This window comes from Typopeltis vanoorti, chromosome 26, assembly GCF_054136105.1.
Source record: "Typopeltis vanoorti isolate ZY-2024b chromosome 26, IOZ_Tvanoo_1.0, whole genome shotgun sequence".
NCBI lineage: Eukaryota > Metazoa > Arthropoda > Arachnida > Uropygi > Thelyphonidae > Typopeltis > Typopeltis vanoorti.
Genome location: NC_143574.1, coordinates 32064008 through 32091019, shown reverse-complemented (window position 1 = coordinate 32091019; position 27012 = coordinate 32064008). Strand labels below are relative to the sequence as shown.

The 27012-nt window shown below is 35.9% G+C and overlaps 1 protein-coding gene across 1 annotated transcript in view; it reads left to right on the top strand.

The window, feature by feature from the left end:
* LOC150092464 (dynactin subunit 1-like) overlaps positions 1-27012 on the top strand; it is a 334669-nt gene that overhangs the window by 100445 nt on the left and 207212 nt on the right. Inside the window, exons 6-7 of the mRNA XM_090414876.1 lie at positions 4175-4396; positions 21947-22018. Of these exons, the coding sequence (XP_090271002.1) occupies positions 4175-4396; positions 21947-22018 (294 nt within the window). The remainder of the gene's footprint in view (positions 1-4174; positions 4397-21946; positions 22019-27012) is intronic.

The window sequence follows — 27012 nt, the reverse complement described above, 5'->3', positions numbered from 1 at the left end:
CTTTATATGGAAGCTGGGGATGGAAGTTAAGTTTGCATGCAGTTAAGAAATTGGTAAGATCTAGATTTTTCTCTCATCAAGCAGAGGGTGAGTGAAACAATTTACCTGTTGAAATAGTTGAATGCATCTAGTGTGAATGAGTTTAAGTGAAGGTATGATAGTTGATATGGGTGATGTGTGACCTCCCTTGATGAGCCTCTGACTCCTTATAGGTATCAGATAATAATAATCAGTTGTGGGATTTAAAAAAAAAAGCAAATAAATACTGCCTGGTCCCTCTATGTTGTGTGAGTATCGTGATCCTTCTTTGGAACTTGATCTGATCAAACTGAAAAGCTGGCATTGTTTGAGTAATACATGGGAACTGAAATATACATAATAAGAAGATACAATGGAAGAATAAAGAAAGAAAATATAAAATGCAAGAATGAAGTGCGGGGATATAAAATGAATAAGTAATAAATACGATATCACAGTGTTGTAGTTACTCTGTACTACAGTGAATGTTATAGATATGATGAGGAACTATACCCACCACTTAAGAAGCCAGATTTGTGCTATGACATCAGTTGTGTTGAACTAATACGATCATTCTTGGGGAAATTAGGTAGCACAAAATATATCAAGCTCATAGATAAAAGCTCACAAGTCAAGTTGAGTTTTTTGTAGCAAAGGAAAACCATCATAATATCACTTGGAATGGAGAAAAATGCCTTTTATTTCTTCAACTATATAATAAAGCTTAAAAAAGCAGCTGAAATAATCTTCATCCCACCTAATATAGCAGAAACTATGATCAAGATTAAAAATAATGGATGTGAAAAATAGTGTTCATCAAGTCAACCATGCAGCTTTTTTATGATAATGAGAATTGCTATGGCCTAGACTTATAAACATGATTCCTTATAATGTGCCGTGGTGCTGGAGATAGTTAAAGAGGTCAGTTAACAGTTTGGAGAGTAATAGACAGCATATGAAAATGCAAGTTGGTTTGGTTGAGAGAAATTTTAAATCAAAGCAGATCAAATACGAGGGATTCAAGATTTTGCAATCTCTGGTATAGTATGTCAATTCTGATGAATGCACAATTCTGCTCTTGTGGTGAAAAAATCTGTTCATACCATAATCTTTCTCAGAACTCTAATACTCCAGTCTTTGATCAAATGTTTTTTTTTTTTTTTTTAACACAGCTCTCAGATCCATAACTTAAAACTGGTTTGAACATGTCTTGTGTATAGCTAATTCAGTGTTTTGACACTAATTTCTATCTTATTCCATATAAATTTATTCAGTTGACTTCCTACCATACCATCTTGGCTATATTTGTTTTGTACTTCCATATTTAATTTGACATCTTCACTAAAAATTGCACCTAAATAGCTGAAAAGTTTTACTTGTTTTGTAGGTTCACCAATCAGAATACATTTGATGTTTCAATGTTTCTGCCTATTTTCATTGTCTTTGTCTTTTTGTTGCTTATTTTCATACCAAATTTATTCTAGCTGCTATTCATTTTAGTCAAGAATCCTGCAGACTTATACTGGATTTAATTTACAGTATAACATCATTTGCATAAAGTAAAGAGTTAAGATTAACATCATCAATTTTGATATCAGATGTAATACCACATCTGATAATGGTTGATCATAATGTCCATATAGATAATGTATAACAGTGTGGACCTTGTTATACACCTGATTTAACATCAAACTATCTTCCCATACTGCTTTAATTCTAACTGCTGACTTACAACTCAAATAAACAGTAAGTTTGCTTGATATAATGTAACCGTAACATTTTGAATAGCTTTCCTCTTGGCGCCTTGTCATGTGCCTTTTCCAAATCTACAAAACTTAAATACAGATCTTTGTTAAATTCCAATGATTTCTCAGCTATTTGTCTTAAAGTGAAAATCTGATCCTGAAAATGTCTATTTGGCCTGAATCCAGCTTGTTCTTCACCAAGCTTCCCTTCTACAATCCTTCTTAGTCATTTCTCAATTATACTTGCATAAAAAAATTATATATTTAGTTTAATCCTTTATCCAAGTGTAAGCAAACAAAGTTTGTGCCTGAAGTATGTTCAGGACTGGGGCAACTCGTGGCAAAGATCGACCAAGTTCTCATCGCTTTCCTTAGTATCCCATAATGCAAAGCACATCTCCTTGTGGACATGTATAATGCTATGCATTATGGGAAGGGTCACTATCCTGACCGGTTTCGACCTTTATTGACACCAAAAGGTGTCACATCTTATTATTATATTACTCTGGGTTAGAGGAAGGTGTTGGAAGTTTTTTCTAAGGAAAGTGATGAGAACTTGGTCCACCTTTGCCACGAGTTGCCATGGTCCTGAACATACTTCAGGAGCAAACTTTCAGTGCTTACACTTGGATAAAGGATTAAACTAAATATATAATTTATAGTCATACCAAGTGGAAAAAAACTTCCAACATCTTTCTCTAATCCAGAGTAATTTAATAATAAGGTGTGACGCCTTTTGGCAACTGGCATATGAAAATATAAATTCTACATTGTTTTAACCTTGGTATCGCCTCTGGGTCTGGCTCCCACTGAAGAGACCTCAATAAAGGTGGAAACTGGTCTGGGTAGTGACCCTTTCCATAATGCATTGCATTATACATGTCCGCAAGGAGATGTACTTTGCATTATGCGATACTAAGGAAAGTGATGAGAACTTGGTCCACCTTTGCCACGAGTTGCTGCAGTCCTGAACATACTTCAGGCACCAATTTTGTTTGCTTACACTTGGATAAAGGATTAAACTAAATATATAATTTATAGTCTTACGAAGTAGAAAAAACTTCCAACTTGAATAAATCTTACCAGTAACACACAGGAGGGAAATAACTCTGTAATTTTAGCATTCAGTTTTATTTCCCTTTTTATATATGGCTACTATGAGAACTACTCCAATCATCTGAAATTCGTCCTTCTGACCAGGCCTTCTGAACTATGCAGTGCACCCACTCTAAGACTGTCATGCCTCCATACTTGAGCATTTTTGGTCGAATATCAGTTATTTTAGCTGCCATTCCACATTTCAGGTTTTGATGACTTTTTCTGCTTCAAGTATTGATATGTATTCCTGATTGCATGCTTCTTGAATGTTTTCTACCACTGTGCTGTCACTACTTGAGAGGACCAGCTGACTCACTTGCCAGGAACTTTCAATATGCTTTCTTCTTTTCCTTGACTGCCTCTTTAACTACCTGAGTCTACCATGGAGTGCTGATTTTTCTATCATTACAGACAACCTCACCACATACCTCTCTGGCTGAATCAAGCAATATTTTATTCAGGATTTGCCATTGAGTCTCCAGATTTTGGCTTTTGTTCTCAATTTTTTCTTGAATGATGTTTGTGTATTTGAGTCTACAGTTCACATCTGAAAGCTATTCAACTTTGATTTGTTTTAAAGATTTCTTACGCACACTTCTTTTCAATATGAAATTTAATTCTATCCTTCTCAAAACTAAATAGCGATCACTTCCTGCTTCAAATCCTCTGTATACTTTGTGTCCTGAACCGGTGGGAAAAACATCGCTATAAACTATAACATAGCCAGCGAAACTTTTCTGATTTAAGTGCATGTTTAATAAAAGTATTTCCAAAAAGTTTTTAATATTAGGGTTGCTTATTTTCTTTGTATGTATAAATTGGGATATTCTGATTTTATGTCCCAGTGGCTGTATTTCTCATAGTTTCAAGTCAACATAATTGGAATAAGAATTAGTCTAATGGAAATAAAGTCAAATAACAAATCTAATAAGAAACAGTCTAATCAACTCATTGTGACAAGTTTAAAAAAATGAAAATTATACCCAGCTTTATTAGAAGCTACATTATAAAGACTAGGTGTCCTTTTGTGCTGTGATTTCTGTCCAACATACAACAGAAAATGACTATATCCATGTTTTATGGTCATTACTTGCTTAAAAAAAAAAAAAAAAAAACAGGATTATTACATGAAGGATTCAGTGATTCATCATCAAATATCTTAGAAATTTTAGTATAAGTAGACATATTAGAAAATATTAAACATCTCTAATAATATGTGCAAGCAGAATGCTAAAGCACTTTTTAAGGTAATATGTGAATATCCTTAAAATTAAAATAAAATCTTATTTAAAATATTTTTATTGTTAATATAGGTTCTTCTGACAAAACCAGTAACTATGTCGATTTCTTCAGTGGGAACAGCAGCAGCTGCACTAGAAGATAAAGTGGCTCTCCTCCAGAAAGATCAAGAAATTGAGGCATCAAAAGGCGAAATAAAGGATTTGAAAGAGAAATTATTAACATTACAGATTAAACGTTCCGAAGACAAAACAAAATTAAAAGAATTTGAGAAAACAAGGATTCAGTTACAACAAGTATGTTTTGCATGTGAAATATTAATGCTAATATGTTTTGTGAATCATTGACACATTTTCATGTTCAATAATTTATTAATTTATATATATATATTATTTAGGTTTTATTTTGATTTCTGTGCAAACTAAAATTTTAATATGCTTGTACTTTTTATAACTGCTTTAGAACAGGAAGCACTTCAGAAACATCATAACAACATAAGTATCCTTAAAGCAGCAAAGAAAATTCTTCAATCATAATGGACACAACTGATCAGTATTTGCCAAAATCTGTATTCTTTTATCTATCTCTTCTACATATTTGGAAATAGTGATACCAACTGGGCTTCGCATACCAAGATTAATGATCTTATATATGCCCACACATTTTTTTTTTCAGGGGAAAAAAACAACTAAATCTGATCATACTATTATTCCTAGATTATGTGGATATCCAAAAATTCACAAAGCTGGTACATCTCTATACTTAGTAATGAATGGCCTCAGCCCACTCACTCACTTTCTCTCAGAATGCTTCTGAAGAGCAGCCTTGGACATTCTTATTCCTTTATAAAAAAAAATCCTCACGTTTTGTTGGAAAAATTAATTCAAAAATCCGTAATCCAGGTAAATTGCCAGCAAAGGTTGGTCGATTGGTAGTCTCTGCTACTAATGGCTCATGCAAAAAGTTAAGCAAGTCTGAGCATGGTTAGTAGTTGGAAGGAGCACAATTGTTCAATGCTGCTGGCCATTCTCACAAGGTTAACTTCGGCCTGTAAACTGACGTATGTCAGACCTCTTTGCCCTCGGGACATGTGGGGATATGACAATCCAGGTGAATTATTCTGACATTTCATTCAATCTCCCACCTAGAACTATTTCCATATTCTTTCAAATGAAAAGACAAGTCCTCCACATGCAAAAATATGGTTGACTATGGATTCTCCATTATCTCCTCTGCTTACAAACTTTTATATGGAAAAGTTTTGAAGAGGCACTCATATTTGTAGATTTAGGGACTCAAAAACACACGTGTTGAACACGTGTGTTTTTGAGTCCCTAAATCTACAAATATGAGTGCTGATCACCGTGTAACCCTAAAAGAAAGAATTTTGAAGAGGCATTTTGCAGTCCACTTTGAATCTATTCATGTGGTAGTACATGGACAATATGTTCATTATTTGGATGACCTTAACAGTTTCATCATCATTAGTTTCTTGATATGTATCCTCAAAGGGTGTTCAGGCTACACATGATTAAGTTTACATTATTAATAATCTCCTTTCAACAATTTTCCTTCAAATTAGTTTATTACTTCAGTACTCCAATATGATTGATCTAACATTTTGTTCTAGGGCACTTTTGAGTGAATCAATCCACCTAGTAGATCTTGGTCTTCCTCCAGGACTTTTTCCTATCCTCTTGTCATCAAACACCTGTTTTAAATAGAATGGAAAATTCTATTTAAGTGACAGACTACCTTAGATTAGCTCTGTTCATACATTTTTAAATGCAAACAATGTCAAGTTCCATCTTAATGTATTCATTTTTAATATGATTCTGCCATTGATGTCATCTGTTCAGGACCCCTAATTTTTCTAAGAACTCTCATATCTCTAGTCTCTAATCTTTGATCAAGTGCTTTATTTGTAACCCATCTCTCAGACCTATAACTTAAAACTGGTTTGAACACTGTCTCGTATATTAGTGTTTTGACTAATTTCTTTCTTGTTTCATATAAATTTATTCAGCTGGCTTCCCACCATACTAGCTTTGCTCATTGTGTTGTCTATTTCCAGATTTAACTTGCCATCTTCATTAAAAACTGTACCTAAATTGTTCTATAGGCTCTCCATTCAGAACAGCTGAAGTTTTCTATATTTCCTGCCTATTCATAAATTTGGTCTTTTTATTGCTAATTTTCATGTCAAATTTGTTACAGCTATTATTCAGTTTTAGTTAGAGAATCATGGAGACTTGCACTGGATGTGTTTAGGAGTACAATATCATCTGCATAAAACAAAGAGCTAAATTTGATATCTCCAATTCGGATATCAGGTTTAAATACCTCTTTTGTTCACAGTGTGATCCATATAGATAATAAGAGTGGAGATAACGTGCATCCTTTTCTTACACCTGATTTACATGAAACCATCTTCCTGTATTTTCTTCTATTCTAACTGCTGACTTACAACTTGAATATAGACTATGTATTGACATGTATAATCATATGCCTTTTCCATATCTACAAAAACTTAGGTTACAGATCCTTGTCATATTCCCATGATTTCTCAACTCTTTGTCATAAAAAATCTGATCCTGACAGCCTCTGCTTTGTCTGAATCCAGCTGGTTCTTCAACCAGTTTCTCTTCCAGTTTTTCTTAGCCTCTTTTCAAGTATGCTTGCATAAATCTTACCTGGAAGACTATAGAAATTCCTCTGTAATTCTCATATTCAGCTTTATTCCTTTTTTTTTTTTTTTTATAGATGGGAACTATAACTCCAATCATCTGGAATTTGACCTTCTGACCGGACCCTCTGAATTTGGCAGTATAGCTACTGAAAACTTTTATTTGAGCATTTCTGGTCAAATATCATCTATTCCAGCTGTCCTTCCACATATCAAGTTTTTGATGGCTTTTTCTGCCTCAAGTATTGATATGTACTTCTCTTGCATTTCTCTTGAAAAATTTTGACTACTACAGTTCTATAATAAATTTAGTTTAATCCTTTATCCAAGTGTGAGCAAACAAAGTTTGTGCCTGAGAGTATCTTCAGAACTGGGGTAAGGTGGTACAACACTGGGAAACTCGTTGCAATGGTGGAGCAAGCTAACATCACTCCTATCTCGGTATCTCCCATAATGCAAAACACATCTCCTTGCAGATATGTATAATGTTATGCATTAAGGGAAGGGCCACTATCCAGACTAGTTTCAACCTTTATTGAGGTCTCTTCAGTGGGAGCCAGGCCCAAGTGGAGATATCAGGCAGAAGTATTAGCAAGGTCATCTCTACCTATAGGAGTTGCCAAACAGTATGCCACCTTTTTATTAAATTATTCTGGATTTAGAGAAAGATGTTGAAAGTTTATTTTTCACTTGGTTAGACTATAATAAATTTAGTTTAATCCTTTATCCAAGTGTGAGCAAACAAACTTTGTTTGCTCACATTTGGATAAAGGATTAAACTAAATTTATTATACTACAGTTCTGTCTCTTCTTGTTTCATTTAACAGTCTTTTAAAGTAATTATTCCAGGTATCTGGGATGTCCTTACTTCAGTTTTTTTTTTTTTTTATCATTTTTATCATCTTTGATTCCTTTTACAGTACTCTTTCGTCCATTTCTAAAATTTTTCAAATAGTCTCCAGAACATTTTGCAATCCTCCTGATATTTACCTTCTATATTCTTGTTGAAGTCTTCCATGACTTTTGTTTCAGTACTCTCACACATAACATCATTCTCATACATTTCTCTGTATTATTTTAGGGTATCTGCCAACTTATTTTCTAGAACTTTCAGTATGCTTTCTTTTCCTGGACTGCTTCTTTACCTTCTTGTGTCTACCATGATGTTCTTATTTTTCTATCCATGCAGACAACTCCACTACATGCTTCCCTAACTAAATCAATGCATTCTGTAGTTTGCCACTAAGACTCCATGGTTTAGTTCTTTTCAAACTGCTTCAGATTTTCTTCCATAATGTTTGTATAGTCAAGTCTACAGTTTACTTGTTAAAGCTGCTCAACTTTCATTCTTTTCAGTGTAATTTTCAGTTTTTTCCTACTTAAATCTAAATAATGGTCACTTCCAATTTCAGATCCTCTGTTCACGCTTGTATCCTGAACTAGCACAAAGATATCACTAACAACAATGACATAATCAATGGGGATTTTCTTATTTCTTTTGTCTTTTCTCTACGTGAATTTGTGCAACATCTTTATGTTGGAACATGGTGTTACTAATGAGTAGTCCATATCCTGAGCAGTAATCCAGCAGATACTTACCATTATTATTAGCCTTGCCCTTTTCTCAAAACATTTCTATATGCCTGGTGGAATTTACTTCCTACTGTGCTGTTTATATCTCCAACAAGTACCGCAGTACCACTTTCTCCATTTTCTTTATACAGCTGCTTGCTGTAGTAACTCAAAATGCTTTCTTCTTCCTTAGAGAACCTTCTGTGGGACCATAGGCACAAATAAGTTTCATTGTCCATTACCTCATTTTTAAGTTTGCCTATAACTCTACTTGAAAGTGCCTCCCAATCAGGAAGTTTATCTTCGTGTTGAATGCTATCGCTACTCCTTCCTTTCCTTGATCATTATTGCCCAAATATAACATCCTAAATTTATTATTTATTAAGATCCCACCTGTTTTTTGTCTTCTTTGTTTTAGCGATGCGAATTATGTCCATGTGATATCTCTCTGGTTCTTCTGCAAGCTTGATTTTCTTTCCATTGATACTGATGGTTGCTATCTTCTGTTCTTCTGCTTATTCTGGTGAAAATAACTGGACCTTGTTTAACTGGGGGACACCCTAGCTGGCATGAAATCTCATGTTGCACTATCATATTATTTGTGTTTAAGCCAGTAGAAAGTACAATTTGGTCAGCTCATCCTTTGGTAAGTACCTATTAACAGGAACCGTGTGAAGGTGGGGATTGAACATTAGGTCAGAAGTCCTTGGGCGTCTCCTAGTTATTTGGCTTAACACCTTCATGTGGTTTCTAAATCTGCATTCAAAAATTTGCCATTGAAATAGAAATATACAACAAACTTTGATTCCTGGATATTTTAATCAGTAAAAAAATTGTGGAATATCTCTAAATTTCTAAGAAAACCAACTTATACTAGTAGATGTAAGATAGAGGCCAATAGGCAGAATATATTGTTAGTTGCTGCTGTAGCTACCAGGAGCCCATAAGAAGATGTAGATGCTTTGTCAGCAGATTAGCACAATGAGTGCAAACCAAGCAATTATTATGGGGACATACACTGGACAGAGGACAGGTGGCATGGCAAGATGGAAGTGGAATTTATACAGGTGCTCAAAGATAATTACTTGAAACAGCAACCCACAGAGGGGACCAAGAGTTTGAGAGTGCTAAATCTAGTTATAGCATCAGATGATACATCCATACCCAAGGTAGACACCCTCTAATTGGGGGAGAGTGACCATGCAGTCTTGTTCTGGGAAGTTGCTGAACAACATGTGGAATTCTCTGGATGGATTCAAGAAAAGGTTTATGTTGAACTATAAAGCTGGTAATTATGACAAACTTCTTAATCATCTTGAAGCAGTGCCATGGCTTGAGAAGCTACATGAAAGAATGACAGTAGTGCATAGGAAGTGGTCAGGGATTGTTTAAGAGAAGCAGTATCATACTGCATACTCAGTCAGGAAGATTAACCAAATGGGGATTAAGTGGATGAATAGGGATATAATGAAAGAGCTGCAAAAAAAAGAAAACATTGTGGAGAGAATATAAAGAAAAAGGTGATCAGCCCACTGATGAGCAGTACAAAGTGCAAGCAAGAAGAGTGACTAGTATGGTAAGAAAGTCCAAATCAGATTATGACAGAAAATTAGCTAACGAGGCCAAAGTAAATCAAAATGAGTTTTTTTTTATATAGCAAGTAAGAGGAAAAAATGACCATGGAAGGATGATATAATCAATGTTGATGGTAGAAAGGTAACGTAGACCAAAGAAATAGTTGAGTTGCTGAGTGATCATTTTGGTAAAGTGTATCATTCAGGTAGAAATTTGTCATGGTTGGATGGTTTCCTGTCATCAGATTTCTCTGATAGCAGGATATTACATGGAGCGATGCTTTCTCCCACACGCTTTCTCCTATTGCTCAATAACCTGCTCTTACTGACCTAAAATCCTATCCACAGTATTACTGATGAGAGTACACTCCATTCTTCTTCCTTTAAAAAACCTTGTAGTTCTTAAATGATTCAAGCTTCAAGATCTCTAACTAGTGCCCTAAAAATTTATATTCTCTCCACTAACAAGGACGGTGAAGATAACTTAATGACTTTCAATGCTATCAAAATATGATTCTATCATTTCTTATTTCTTGTAAGAAAGATCTTGTTCCACTCTCCTTTATTTTCAGTCATACTCTGATCACTAGTCAAGAGCAGTTGTCTCTCTTCTTGGGTTGATTTTCATATCTAGTTTGTCATGGCACAAGTATATCACATCCACATTTTTCATTCAAAACTACTTTCTTGCACAACTCCTAACACATTATAAATCTTAAATCCACTTGACCTTAGTATAGTCTTCTGTGCTGTTATTCATTCTCTCTCTCTCTGCTGATGTGCACTTAAAACTTCCCTTAGAATGTTGATTATATCCAGAAGAGGGCAACACATCTAATAAATGAGCCTCCTCTCACTGACTCTGATTGCTTTCTCATAGATGCTCTGTTCCTGCATTATGTCTTTTCTATAGGTATTTTTAGGTTCTGTTTTACTGAAGTGGCCAAGACACAGACAGCCTCTTGTCGACATCTATACAATGTTCAGCTCCGAACTCATCACTCCATCTACATCTGTTCTTTGGAACAGCCATTCATATATCACTTTCCCCACTGAATACAACTTCCATCTTTTCAAGAAACATATTACAAATTCCTTCTTTCTCCCTAATCATATGCTTACACATAGTATGCAGTTAGAAAGAATGGGTTTTGTGACCTCTTATGTGGTTCATATTAAAAAAAATCATATTTACATAAAATTATTATTTATTATTATTATTTTTATTATGTAATAATGAAATAATGTTGGATCTAATATTTGCTTGATTTATATAATTATTTAAATTGTACATGTTTTTGGTCATAAAGTGTTACAAAATAAAGACTTATTGTTACATAGACCATATATTTCTAACGTACTTGTGTTCTTACAAATTGCCTACTGGTTTCGCTAGTAACTGACTAGTTTTCTCAAGGCTTGCATAGCACAAAAAAAGGTAAATGCAAAAAAAGGTTTAAAAACTACAAAGAACCGTTAGTATCTGTTAGGTAGCTAGGATGACACGTTCGCGTGACATAACTACTCAGCATCATGAACACGCATTACATGCACATGCGTAATATGATTATTCGCGTACTGTAGCTCTGTTGAACTGAGGGAGTTAATTAGATTTTTCCAGGTATCGTTCAGAATGGCCCCTTGATTTCTGTTTAGATTACTTCCCGTACGTAGTACAACTGCCGCTTCTTTAAATACTCGATGTCTGTAATCCTCGTCTATGTAGGGCATGGAGCTGTTATTCCAGTCTATAGTGTGGTTCGAAGTTGAAAAGTGATGTGCCAATCCTGAGGTGATCGTTCTGTTGTGATTAACATCGCCTACATGTTCTTTCTGTCTTATTTCCAGGCGAAGTCTGCCCAATGTAGGAAAGACAGCACGTGCATGGAATATTATACACACCTGGATATTTATAAAATGGCACACTGTCTTTAGGACCTGTCTTATGCTATTTGTTGGTTTAAATACAACCCTGATGTTATGTGTCTTTAGCAATCTTGCAATTTTTGTGGAAGTTGAACCTATAAAGGGGATGACTGCTGTTGAAATTTGCTGGGCGACTGTTCTTTCTTGTTGGTTATCTTTGTATAGAAATTTGTTGATGATGCATCTAGGATAACCATTTTGTGATAGAGTTGTAGCTATTTGAGACAGTTCTGTTTTTGAACTTCTTCCTCGTCAGAGATAAATTTTCTAGCTCGATTTCTTAGCATGTGGATGATGCTGTGTTTCTGTGACCTATGATGGTTAGAAAAGTAATGTAGATATCTTCCAGTGTCCATTGGTTTTTTTTGTAACATTATCAAAGATCTCTTTCCTGCAGATATCACAAAGATGTTCAAGCATTGCCTACAATCAAATTTTTTCAAAGTTAACAACAAGATATACAAACAATTAGAAGGCCTAGCCATGGGCAGCCCTCTATCGCCACCATGTGCAGACCTTTTCATGGAGAAATTTGAAGATGAAATATTCACCAGCATTACTCCTAAACCTTCTATATGGTGGAGATATGTGGATGACATCTTCATCATTTGGAAAGACAACTTAGAAAGCCTACATATGTTTGTTAACAGAATCAATGCACTCCACAATAAAATAAAATTTACTCTAGAAGTAGAAAATAACGAACAGCTACACTTCTTGGACTTACTAGTAAAAAGACAAGGAAACAGTATCAAACTGTCGATTTACAAAAACCAACGGACACTGGAAGATATCTATGTTACTCTTCTAAACCATCATAGGTCACAGAAACACAGCATCATCCACATGCTAAGAAATCGAGCTAGAAAATTTATCTCTGATGAGGAAGAAGTTCAAACAGAACTGTCTCAAATAGCTACAACTCTATCACAAAATGGTTATCCTAGATACATCATCAACAAATTTCTACTCTGCTGTAGAAATTTCTGCTCTGTTCGCGTGACATAACTACTCTGCTGAGTAGTTATGTCACGCGAACGTGTCACCCTAGCTACCTAACAGATACTAACAGATCTTTGTAGTTTTTAAACCTTTTTTGCATTTACCTTTTTTTTGTACTATGCAAACCTTGAGAAAACTAGTCAGTTACTAGCGAAACCGGTAGGCAATTTGTAAGAACACAAGTACGTTATAAATATATGGTCTATGTAACAATAAGTCTTTATTTTATATAATTATTATTTAAAAGTTAACAAAACTTAACTTCTTGTGATCACATGCTGGTTTCCATCATCAGAAGGGAGACTACTCGATATTCTTAATGTCTAGCCTGCACACAACACTAATATGCTGTGGGTAGGTTCTACACCATCTTGTGTGTGTGTAGGATTGATATAAATAAAAATTAAAGTGCAGTCTTTTTTTTTTTTGTATTTACAGCAATCCCTCGATTAATGCGCCCCGATTAGTGCATCATTTTTTTTTGACATCCAAATTCGATCAGTGTGCCTATATACATCTTAAAAATAAATGTTACAGATTTTAAAAATTTTCGATCTGTACATTTTTTATGGTTAACTATTTAAAAAATTACTCACCAGGATGAAATAATTTAGTTACCGATTCAAAACATTTTACAAAGTTATTTTTTAATGGCATACTACACTATGTTCCAAATTTACTGCCAAAATTTATGTCGCCTTACATAGCATTTTGCTGATCATATCACGTGTAATTGTTTTCCTTACTTTTTTATTTTAAATTATTTTCCTAACCTCTAATCATGAGTAAAAGAATTAGTGAGCAAAAAATAGAAGTGTGAAAATGATTCAAAAAGTAATCTCATTGGAAGAAAAATTTGAAATAATAAAGAAAAATGAACAAGGTGAGTCCAGAGCAGAGATAGGACAAGAACACAAAAATGGATGAATCAACTGCTGAATACAAAGAGAAAGGTAAGACTGCTTCAAGTTCATCATTTGAAATCAAAGTATTATAATGATGAATTAGAGAGACTTCTTTTTAACAGGGTACTTTTACATGGATCGAAGATTGTAACCAAAAACGGACCCCGCTAAACACTGGCCTTATTAACTGGTAATTAGTTTACAGAATTAACAACACATATAAAGTATATTAATTAAAGGTAACTTTAATGAATAACTTCTATATTTCGGCAATGTCACATTGCCATCTTCGGGAACATAAAGATATGGTATGTGCACTCAGGAACTAACACAAAGCAAATGAGGAAGAAAGCAAGACACTAATATTGTTCCTAAAGTCCTAATGGTGCCCTCTTGCGGGCTAATTTGGTAGTCTTGGCAGTTGGGCTGAAGTTCTCATAATGAAAGTCTCCCAAATTTGGGGCAGTTTCATGCACCCAAATTTGTTGAGGTTAGGAACTTTAAAGCCAGTATAGAAAACCTCACACTCCAACACACTGACATAATGGTCAGTTTTGACGTCTCCTCCCTATTCACTAATGTCCCACTCAAAGAAACCCTTGAGCTCATCCAAGCCAAGTTTCCTCCCGATATCTCAGCCCTATTTCAGTTCACAATGAACTCAGGCTATTTCGTTTGGCAAGGAAAGTTCTACAAACAGATAGAGGGGACAGCCATGGGTTCACCACTTTCCCCACCTTTGGCCAATTTCTTTATGGAGACATTTGAAGAGAAAGCCTTAAACTCCGCCCCACAAAAACCCACTATTTGGCTTCGTTATGTGGATGATGTGTTTGCTATTTGGCCACATGGCTCAGACACACTCCACTCCTTCCTAACACACTTAAACAACCAACATCCCAGAGTCCAGTTCACCTTAGAAAAAGAGGAAAACAACACCATCCCCTTCCTAGACACTTTAATCACCCGCCAGCTTGATGGATCTTTGGTTTTCTCTGTTTACAGAAAACCCACCCACACTGGCAGATACATTCACCAGCAATCCCCCCCCCTCACAACAATATGGGGTGATAAAAACAGTATATAATAGGGCAAAATTAATCTGCTCAGATGATAAGGCCCTGACTATTGAACTAAACCACATCCTCAACACTTTCTTAGCCAATGGCTATAACCCCAGAAAAATCCAAAAAATACTAAAACCTGTAAACCACAACCACTCTCCCCCCCCTCCACAATAAAGATTACACCAAGTCTATCACCATCCCCTACATCCAGGGCACCTCTGAAAAAATAACCAATATCCTCAAAAAATATGACCTTACTTCCTGTTACAGACCATATAAAAAGTTGGCATCCCTTATCCGTTCTACCAAAGACCAACCACTTCCCCTAGACCTACCTGGTGTATACCAGGTCCCTTGCAGCTGAAAATTGTCCTACTTTGGCCAAACAGGCAGAACAACAAATATCAGGATTTCAGAACACCAAGACTACATCCGGTTTCACCAGTACAGCCGCTCTGGGCTGGCAGACCATGCCTTAGATTCCCACCATAAAATTCGTTGGAATAAAACAAAAATAATCCATCGCAGCAAGTTTAAATACGAAAGATTATTCAAAGAATCTTCAGCAGCTCTAAAAAACGTTCCTAACCTCAACAAATTTGGGTGCATGAAACTGCCCCAAATTTGGGAGACTTTCATTATGAGAACTTCAGCCCAACTGCCAAGACTACCAAATTAGCCTGCAAGAGGGCACCATTAGAACTTTAGGAACAATATTAGTTTCTTGCTTTCTTCCTCATTTGCTTTGTGTTAGTTCCTGAGTGCACATACCATATCTTTATGTTCCCGAAGATGGCAATGTGACATTGCCGAAATATATTATTATTATTATTACGGGTATCTCCATTGAGTCAGTAGACTCATCGCGGGAGACCCAAACTAGCAAAACAATATCTGTCATATCTCTTCTTGAATTCATTTACAGACGAAGAGCTCACAACTAAGTCAGGCAATGAATTCCACTCATTCACCACCCTCCAGGCAAAAAACCTTGTTCTGACACCTTTGTTAACCACACTCTTCTTTAATTTCCAGAGATGACCTCTTGTTCTTCCATCACTATCACACAGCTGAAACATTTCCCCTGCATCAATCCTATAAAAACCTTTTAGTAATTTGAATGTTTCTATCATATCCCCTCTTCTTCGCCTATCAACCAATCTCTGCAATCCATAAGCTCTCAATCTATCAATGTAGGGAGCATTTTTTATATCACTCACCAACTTGGTCACTCTTCTCTGAACCCTCTCCACAGCCTCCTCATCTCCAAGGAATCCAGGTGACCAGACCTGAGCACAGTAATCCAAATGTGGAAGTATCAATGCTTTATAAAGGGGAATAATAACCTCTTTATCTCTGGATGTCAGTGTGTTCCTCAACAACCAAGTAATCCTATGTGCAATCTTGGACACCTTAGCAATGTGTCCTCTGAACTTCATCTCCCTATCTACCAATACCCCTAAGTTCCTAGCCTCATCAATCTCTTGGAGTACCTTTCCATCGATGTAGTACACAGCTGGTAATCTTTTAATCCCAAAATGCATGACTTTACACTTTTCCACATTGAACTGACATCCATTTTCTTTTGCCCATTTTACCAGCTTATTTAAATCCTCCTGCAAACTTTCAACATCAGCTTGATTTTTTATTGCACTACACAACTTTGCATCATCAGCAAACAACTGAATATCTCCCTTTAAGCCATTTCCTATATCATTTATATACAAATTAAACAACATTGGCCCAAGCACAGAGCCCTGAGCACACCACTGGTCACCTGCCTCATTCTGGACTCGGCTCCTCCATACACCACCTTATGGTATCTCTCCCTGAGCCATTCTCCTATCCATATCACCAATTTAATATCCATTCCCATCTGCTCTAATTTGCGTAACAGTGTTCTATGGGGTATCCTGTCAAAAGCCTTAGCAAAATCCAGAAGTACCACTGTGTAGCCAGTTCCTTTGTCCAACTCGGATGTTATTCTATTATGAATAGTTAATAGATTGCTAAGGCAGGATCTACCTTTAACAAAACCATGTTGGCCTCTATAGAGTATCATATCCTGATCCACCCATTCTTGAATTTTGTCTTTAACCAACTTTTCCAATACTTTTACCACTACTCCTGAGATGGTGATTGGTCTGTAATTCAATACCGCAGTTTTAGAGCCACCCTTATGCAAAGGAACCACTTTGCCTAACTTCCACTCCCTAGGGACCATACCAGAGTTCAAACTTGAATTAAATATCCAGGTAAGAGGGGTTGACAATTCATTTGCACATTCACGCAACACCCGAGCTGATATTCCATCTAAGCCTACCGCAGTGTTTGCATTTAAGTTTTGCAATATATTTAATACCTCTGATTCTTTAGCTTCAATTCTCACATTAGGTATTGCTATAGGTATAGAGATATCCTCACTTGGGTGATAGACTTTTGAAAAGTGATCACTCAGTAACTCGACTATTTCATCTGATTTTGTCACCTCAATACCATCAGCACCCACTAAGGTTATCCTTCCGAAGTCGTTCTTCCTCTTACTTGCCACATAGCGGAAGAACTCTTTGGGATTACCCTTGATCTCTTTGGCTAAGGTCTTCTCATAATCTGATTTAGCTTTTCTTACCATGCTGGTAACCTTCCTAGCTTGAGCCTTGTACTGCTCATGGGTGTCCTGATCGCCTTTCTCCTTGTAAATTCTCCATAACATTTTCTTTTTTTGCAGTTCAAGCTTGATACTACTGCTCATCCATCTAATGCCTGCCTTGTTTGACCTCCTGACCATGGGGACACAATCTGATATTGCTTTCCTCAGATACCCGCTGATTTTATCCCAAGCACTGCTAACATCTTTCCCTTGCAATATGTTCTGCCATGGGATGGCTGCAAGCTCACTCCGAAGCTTGTTATAATTGCCTAACCTGTAGTTCCGTACATACCCCTTCTTAATAGAAAAATCCACAGATTTTGCAACCTCCCAAGTCAATACCACATGATCGCTTTCACCAACTGGAGGTAACGAGGACACCTTACTTATGCATATAACCTCTGAACCAATAACCAGGTCCAACACTCTCACACCACGTGTCCCTTCAGTTACGTGCTGTTTCAAGTAATTATCTCGTAGAAGATGTATGAACTCCATTTCCTTTTTGCTACGTGATATTTCCTCCTTCCAATTGATATCACCATAATTAAAATCCCCCATAATAATCACTAAGCCTTCACTCATTGCACTAAGTTGCTGATGCATGAATTCAATATCTCCCCCCGTACTCCCTGGCCTATAGCAGCATCCAACTGTATATTTGGTTGCATTGGTCACTATTTCGCACCAGACTGCTTCAAATGAACTCTCATTCACATGTCTATCATCATGATATACTACTTGCTTTGGCTGCAACACATCAGCTATCATCAACAGTACTCCTCCTCCTGTTCTATCTTCTCTATCCTCCCTGAAAATACTGTACCCATCACATTCAATTCCAGTGACCACATCTTCTGCTGACAGCCAAGTTTCACTAATGCCTACAACTTTTATTGAGATTTCACTGACTAATGCCAAAAATTCTTCTCTCTTATTTCGAATGCTTCTAGCATTGGTATACAAAAATTGCAGATTCCCTCTAGATCTTGTACCAGCTTTAGAACTGAAATATAAGTCACTAACTACCGTAGTCCTATGCCGATTTTTATCCCCTCTCTTCTGCAATTTATTCTGCCTATAAGGATCAATAGATACACAATCAGTGCTAAAGTTTCTCTCTCTTACACTCAACCTTTTCAATATTAGTTTCCCTGCCCAATAACTTCAACCTGTTCAGAAAACAATAACTTCTTCAGTCGCTTATGTCCTTCCATGTTAAGATGCAGTCCATCTCTAGCATACAACTGCCTTTTTCCTTCAAACACACTCCAAACATCAACAAACTCCAGACCTCTTTTTCTGCACATTCTTGCAATCATATCATTCATTATCATTGCTCGTCTACTTAACTCGTAATTGTCAAAACGAGGCAGCACACACACTATTCTCCCATTGACACTTTTCCTCTTCACAATATCTAATAATGTTCTTAAATCTTTTCCTACCCGATTTATACTACCTCTCAGGTCATTCGTACCCACCATCACTATCATCTTGTCTGCTTCATGCCCTCTCTTTATTGCTAAAGCCACTCTTTCTATTGTCCCATCAGCCAAGCACTCCTCATGCATACCACTCTCCATACCCTTAATCATAGAATCACCATATATTTTACCACTCTTAACTTCATTCAAGTCCACACTCATGGACTCATTCTCTACACTATTCAGCATGACTCTCCCAGCTTCATTACTCAACTCTCTATTACTTACCCCCCCCACTCTCACTACATCTCATTTCTTCTAGGCCACTTGTGGTTTTATTATGTTGACTCCCAATCACTCCCATACTATTTATTACTAAATCATTCACCAAAGACTCACCCATATGTAATCCTGTTCTAGTTACTTCAGCTAAAGTAATCTCTATAGTCCTAATTTCTCTGTTTAACACATTAAACTCAGCTTTAACTTCCAGTATCTCCTTACCGATCACTTCCACTTCCTCATGAAGAAGATGAAGGTCATTTTTCATTTTCATAAACTCCCGCCGAAGTTCTTCCGCTACGGTCCCGATGTCAGCTTCCATTCCTAAATGCTCCAGCCTATCCCGACACTTCTCACATACGTCGACATTTTCGTTCTTCTCATTTTGCCAGACCGACCACAGATCCTTCACATTTTTCGGTGCATACATGTAGCAGTTTCCACAACGCATCCATTGCGAAAAATCTAACGCTGAGCCAGCCTTTCGTGTAGTAGTAGAAGTCCTGCGCGCCGCTGCCGTACGTTTCTTGTTGGACGCCATCTTTACACGTTGATATAGTGAAACTAACGGCAGTGAAAACACAATATATACAACACAGTTCTAAACAATAATACCACTGAAGGACACTTGTTTCTAACCGATGCACAATTGCAGCACAATTTGTGACAAAAAGCCACACTATATTTAACTTTAAAAACACGTTTTCTAGACTAGCTAAACTCAACCGCCACATTTACAAAGGACACTAGCGCCACCCCCCCATATGGAAGTTATTCGTTAAAGTTACCTTTAATTAATATACTTTATATGCGTTGTTAATTCCGTAAACTAATTACCAGTTATGTCTAACCAAGGTCTTACTACTGGCCTTATTAAATCAAACATTGTCTCTTTGTAATCTGGAAAGAAAGGGCTATCAATGATGGAAAAGAAGAAGAATTCCACGTTAGTGCTGGGTGATTTTGAGTATTTCAAAAAGAGAAATAGCCTACATAATGTTTTAATCACAGGAGAAGCTACAAGTGCAGATAAGGAGATATCCAGAGATTTTGAAGAAAGTTGTGTAAGAAGGAGACTATTGGGATTAACAAATATTTAATGTCGATAAAACCAGCCTTTTTTTAGAAGCGAATGCCTTCCAAGACTTTTCTGTCCAAATCATAGAAATCTCAGCCTGGTTATAAAGTCACAAAGTCGAATGAAATTACTGCTAGCATTATGCTAGCCATTTGGAAGCACATTCTTCCACGTTATACAAATGATTTTAGAGGCTTTTTAAATGAATCTAAGTTAATTAAATCTCAATCTGAGAAGAAGTTGAGTGATTCCGACCTCCCGAGCTAAATTTAGGTACATAATGGGAAGATCCTGAAGAATATGAAGAAAATTTAATCACTGACAAGCCCAAAGAGGTTTCACAGAAACAATTTGAAAATAGTTTTCGTATAATCGAAGTTTTTAAGCAGCAATGCTTTGAAACTGACCCTGGTGAAGAGAGAACCAGTAAAATTTGCAGAAGAAACAATAGGGCCATACCATCAGTTGTATGAAAAAAAAGAAACAGAATGCCTGCCAAACTTATCATCATTATCAAATTCCTGCCATGTACCCTCAAGGGGTGTACAGGACCGCCAAACTAAGTTAGCTCAATTCTTTGTTAAGAAGCAGAATAATAAATTTATATTCTGAATATGTTTTATTGTCTTTCAGCTTCATGATTTTCCTTTAACTAGGCCCTGAGACATACCCTAATTCTTTTATAAAAGAAATTAAGGGTCAAAAAAGAAATTTGAGGAACGAATTATACTTATTCCCCTAGGTTATTATATTCAATTAGTGCATTTTCGATTAATGCACCTGTTTTAAAAAACTCATTAGATGCACTAATCGAGGGATTGCTGTATCTATAAATATCATCTCGTTTCATATCCGCAGTCCTGCAGTACTCTAAGCTGAAACCTGTTTATCATGGACTGCTAATATAATAATATCGCTTCTTGAAACCAAAGCACATTTATCCATCATATGGCCTGAAGTAGATAACCTGGTGCAGTTCAAAGTGAGGCCATCATTTCAGCTCCTCATCCTGAGCATAGTTTTTTTAAAATATATTTGTGCTTCCACTGGGAATAGAACAGCATAACAAAATCCCACATCCCTATATGGGTATGAACTGTGTGTACTTAGTCTTTACACTTGAAAATTATGGGTTTAGTGACTGAAAAATGTGTTCAAAAAACAGTCATTGCATGATCAACATACTTGACAACCCAGATTCAAACCAGACTCAGAATGCACTGAAATAAATTTCATAAATTTTATGCTCTTGGTCAGATGAATAAATTGATATAGACACCTATTTATATACATATCTCCAAGAAGTTCTCCTTCACCCAGTAATGGATGAGATGAACAAACTAATTTATACTATATCCGTGTACATTGCTCAGAATCTTAATATGGAAAGGATATCTTTATATGTAAAATATTTAGGTGACTTGTTACCTAGATTACAAGAGTGTATTTTCTTGACCAGTACCATTCTAGCTAATTTGAATGAAGAAAGTCATATTTTACAGTGCACATGTGCTTTCTTGAATAATTCCCTTTTAAGAATCAATGATGCAACACTTGGATTTCAAACATTTTAATTATTGAAACATTTTATTTATACTTAAAAAGTGTTATCATAAATTTCTGAAATATAACTTTACTAATATTTCATTAAAATATGTATATTCTTTTATTATATAGCTGTTGGAATTTAAGAGTAGGATAACAGAATCTCAAGCAGAACTTCAAAAGCAAGTTGCTCAAGCCCGAAAGGTAATTTGGTAAATAGCATGCACACACACACATATATATTAAATAACTGTATTTTTTATTTATGTAATGATATGATTTTATTCCATTATAGTACTTATGTTTGTGAAAATCTTCAGTGGCAAGTGATTCTCATCAACTTGTATGAGACTGCTGCTCTACTTATATAGCCTCATACTCTTAGTTACTTTGGCCATAAATCCACAATAATCAAACCCTGCTGATTGGTGCTGAAGTGACATGAAAAGACCATATTTGCATTCTGTAGTTCCCAGCATAGGATTGATGGCATATGCAAATTGAATTGCATCTCAAAGTTGTCTCACATTGGATCTGTTCTTTCAACTTCTTTCTTCAAGAATATGGTTAATGAAATATGATCAAGTAACATTTATGCTTACAAAATGTTACTTGACAAGGCTTCATTTCTGTACCTCAATCTGTGCCTTGTGGTACGGTATACTGTTCTGCTGAAAGTGACCATTACCTTCATGCATAAAATCTAAGTATAAAGGTATATATACCTAGTTGACAACATTCAAGTTGGCATGAGTTCATCAATATCATTAGACCTATGGTGCTGAAAGATTCAAGAGAAAGTATGAGCCTATAAAATGTCTTCTTTTTGTAGGTCAGGGTTGCTTTGTCATGTGAAATTATCTTAGCAAAGGATGTGGATGAAGAAAGCTATGATGTCACATCTGAGAGGTGAGATATGTCAGATTTCAGAATCAATATTTACTGTCTAAATTGTGATCTTTTTCTCTTTGATTTTGTTAACTGCAAAATAATATCTTGGTAACCCTAGTTAAGTTGGATTGTTTTCCATTTTCACCGCCTTGGGATTACTATTGGATTATTATGTGTTTTTTCAATGAAAGTGAATGTTTTTGGATTCTTAGGGAACAAGGATAGTTGATATTAATTGCTCAGCAACATATTTATTTATTTTTTTTAACATGAATTCTATCTATAAAAGGTTGTAATCCTATAGCATGTTTAGCACCATGGATGGCTATGGGTTATATTTAATCACCAGACCAGAAGCATCACTCAAGAGACCAAATATGGAACTTTTTCAATCTGCATCATCTCACGATAGGCAATGAACTTCATCTGCTACCTAAAAAGGGCATTTATGGACATTATGCCCACAGTCAGTTACAGAGAGATATGCATGCTATTCATGTAGCCTACTGAAACAGCCAAGCAGATGCCATTTATGCATTCTGAGTGATTTTAATGCTAATATTTCTGTCTGGTTCTAGTAGATTGAATGTTTTCTGAAAATTGATATGTAATTTATCTGTTGTACTTGGAACTACTCCAAAATTCAGACCTTGAGATCTAGTTGGCCAAGTGTACCAGCCTTCCAACCAACAGACTGTGGTTTCAAATCCAGCTATGGGTGTGGATGTCTTTAGTTTGTGAATTTCTTTAGGTAGGAGGAGATAAATTTTAAATTTTATCACCTGATATTCAAAGAACTTGGTCAGTAGGTTAAATTCCAGATGGTTGGACTAGAGTTCTTATAAAACCAATTTATAAAATTAAAAATAGTGAAAATTTCTCTACTGGGTGTTTTGGGAAAAACTTTTGCATGCATACTTGAGAAAAGGCCAAGAAGTGGGCAAAGAATAAGCTGGTTTAGATCAAACAGGGGTTGCTAGACCATATTTTTACTTTATAGCAGATAGATAAGTTAAGAAGATAGTTAAGAAGTTGTGTGAATGTAAGGATCTTTGTTTTTTAATCTTAAAAAAACGTATGATAAGGGAAAAGCTATTTAAAAAAAATTTCCATTTACCATACACTAAATCTGTATGGTAAATGGAACCTTATATACAATGAAATGTAGTTTTTATACTTCAGTTGCAAGTCTGATGTTAAATCAGGAGCAAGATAAAGTTGTATTATGGTATCTCTACTGTTATTTGTGATTTGTATGTATTAGAAAGAAATTGGTATTAAATAAATATAATCCATGTTTAATAAATGAAATATGGAAATAACATTCCAGTAGGGATATTAAACTTTTTGTTCTCTATTCAGCTAAAATGCCTTAATATACATAGTGAAACATAGAACTCTGTAGAATATAGCTCACATGTAAAACTATCAATATATTCAGAAAAGAACATGCCTTTTCACCTATCTCTCACACAATGTGGGATTAGTTACAATCGAGGAAACTGTCATGAAAAGCAGTGCTTCTCTGACAACAGACAGGTATGAAATTGCCAGTAATTTTGCTTGCTTTGCCAGATGGTTAGGTTTGTGGCGAGCAAGCTACTATTGCCTCAATGTGAACATGTTAAGTGTGCGATAAAAACAAAGCATTAAAGATTGATTCATACCCGATTCAGTTGAGGATAGTGCCAAGGAGATTCAATGCTCTCTTGCACTTTTCTCTTAGTTGACGAGTGTGCAAGAAATGCAAATTTTCTGTCAAAGAGACAAGTCCCAAGAACTTGGTTTCTGTTGCTACTTGAATAACAGTTTATCCCATTCTTAATTCAGAATCTGGATGAAGAGTGCGTTTTTGACACACTCACTTTTTTCTTCTGAAAACCTGAATCCATTACTAAGAGCCTTTAGAGAGAGATGATCAATTGCTTGCTGAAGTTGTCTTTCAATTATCCTCATGTTATGAGACAGTAAATTGTGAAGTCATCAACATATAGAGCATTTTGCTTACAGTGGGGGAAAGTTGTTCAGTGATTGAGTTAACTTTGATAGCAGAAATTGTCACACTTAAGAAAGAGCCTGGCTGAGATAGGGCACTTCCCACCCTGGCTTGGAAAGCTCTCCTGGACAGGATTTTAATAAATACAAAAAGGTGTCCTCTAAGACTTAGGTTATGGATGTCTTTTAATATGTCATATCTCCAGGGCATGTCATAAGCTTTTTTTCATGTCAAAGAACACTGAAACCAGATATTCTTGCTTTAGGAATGCATCTCTTATAAAAGTTTCTAAATAGACCAAATGCTCCAAAGTTGAACAGTGTGTATGAAATCCACATTGCATATTGGAGAGAAGATCTTTGCTTTCTAAATACCGAAGCAGTCTGGTATTAACCATTTTCTCTATCTTACAAAGACTGCTGGTCAGAGCAATATGTCAATAATTATTTGCTTGTGTTGGAGCCTTTCCTGAATTTGGGATAGCAATGACTCATGCCAAGAATCTAGAAACTCTTCCTCTGCAAGTATTCTGTGATATTAAGAGAAGGAGATCCATAGAAAATGATGGAACATGTTTTTTCATTTCATAATGGATGTCATCAGGCCCTACTGCACTAGGGTGAGACAATAAAAGAGTTCCTCCTTAACAAATAGCTGATTGTACAGACGAAGCCTATTAAGAGAAAAATTTAGTTGCTCTTTCTCTTGTTCTTTCAGTATTAAAAATTCAGAGGATATGAAGCTTTTGCTGAAATTTTGGTAAAAATTTTTTCTCAAAGTATCTGCAATTGCTTTGGGATCAACAACAACACATCCATTATGGTCTAAGGTAGGCAAATGGTGTGTTATCTACCTTTCATTTTCCTTATTTGATCCCATATAGTTTTTGCACTGTTGTTTGATTAATTGATGGGGTAAATTAGATCCAAGATTGTTTTTGACTCTGATGTCTCACATAACATGCTTTAGCCCAAGCACTCTTAAAAGCTATTAAGTTTGATGTGGTGGGGTATCTACGAAATATACCCCACTCTCTATGTCAATTTTTTGTTGCCAGGCATTGTGGGTTCCCCCAAGGCTTTGGATAGAGTGGAAATTGAGATGACACTTTTGGAATTGAGGTTGTTGCTGCATGGACAGTGCAGTCTGTTACATACATCACTTCTTCATTGATAAGTGCTTGACTGAATAATTCTGTATTAAATTTTGCAAGATGCGAAAAAGTATTCCAGTCAGCCTGGTCCATGTTCCATATTGGCATCCATGTAGAAGAACATGGTTTGTGTGAAGACATTGTGCAAATAACAGGAAAATGATCACTTCTGTAGATCAACTTGTCTTTGACATCCCATGTGAGCAATGGAAAAATGGTAGATTGTAAAATCAATACAAAATATCAGGTAGGCATATATAGAAGAAAGTATTGAGTCTATTATTCAAAAGAGAGAGGTTGTTATTGTCAAGTATTCATTCAATGATATGGTCTCATGCAAGGCATTTGCAAGATAAGGTTATCTTGCAAATTTCACAGAATGTTGTGCCTAACAAAGTCACCCATAAGATGTATTGGTTCGGGCAGCATTTACAAGATAAGATTATTGAAATCGATTTCATTTAACTCAGCAATAGGCTTTCTTATTACCTACTCTTATTACAGTATGCACAGATAAGCGAATTGCTACTACTTTCATAGCAGTATTAAGCTGAACGATGGAAAGGAGTATGACTGTCCACTAGGATAGCAACTCCTCCAATAAGCAGGCCACCTCCAGTTCTGTCCTTGTGTGCAACTGTGAAATTCCTTAAGGTAGATCCTCACTGGGTCTTAAATGTATTTCTTGCAGACAGAAGCAGAAAAGTTTGTGTTTCTGCAGTAAAATCTTAATATCAATATTCTAGCAAAACACATTATAGTGTCATTGTATAAATTTTCCTATTGTTTTGGCTTTGTGGGCTTGTCAGTTTTCAGGAAGTCGAGGGTTTCCCCCCCCCCCTCTGTCGGGTTTATATTAACTGATTTTGGGAAGTATCAATGGCTAGTGTTCATCTCTCCCTCTGGTAAAATATTCAATATATCTAATGTGTCAGGGTCAGTTGTCAAGTTTAATTTACTTTCAGCAGATACCAAAGTATCCATTTTTTCTTTGGGGTTGTCTGGTGGTGGTTTATCTTTAGGCGATATAGTTGCCATAATTTTTTTGACAAGTGGATTCTCATGGAATGGAACCATTTTTGGAGTTGTTTCTGGAGTGAGACCATAGGTCATGTGATTGATGCCCTCATCAAAGAAACACTTGCAATCATAAAGTTT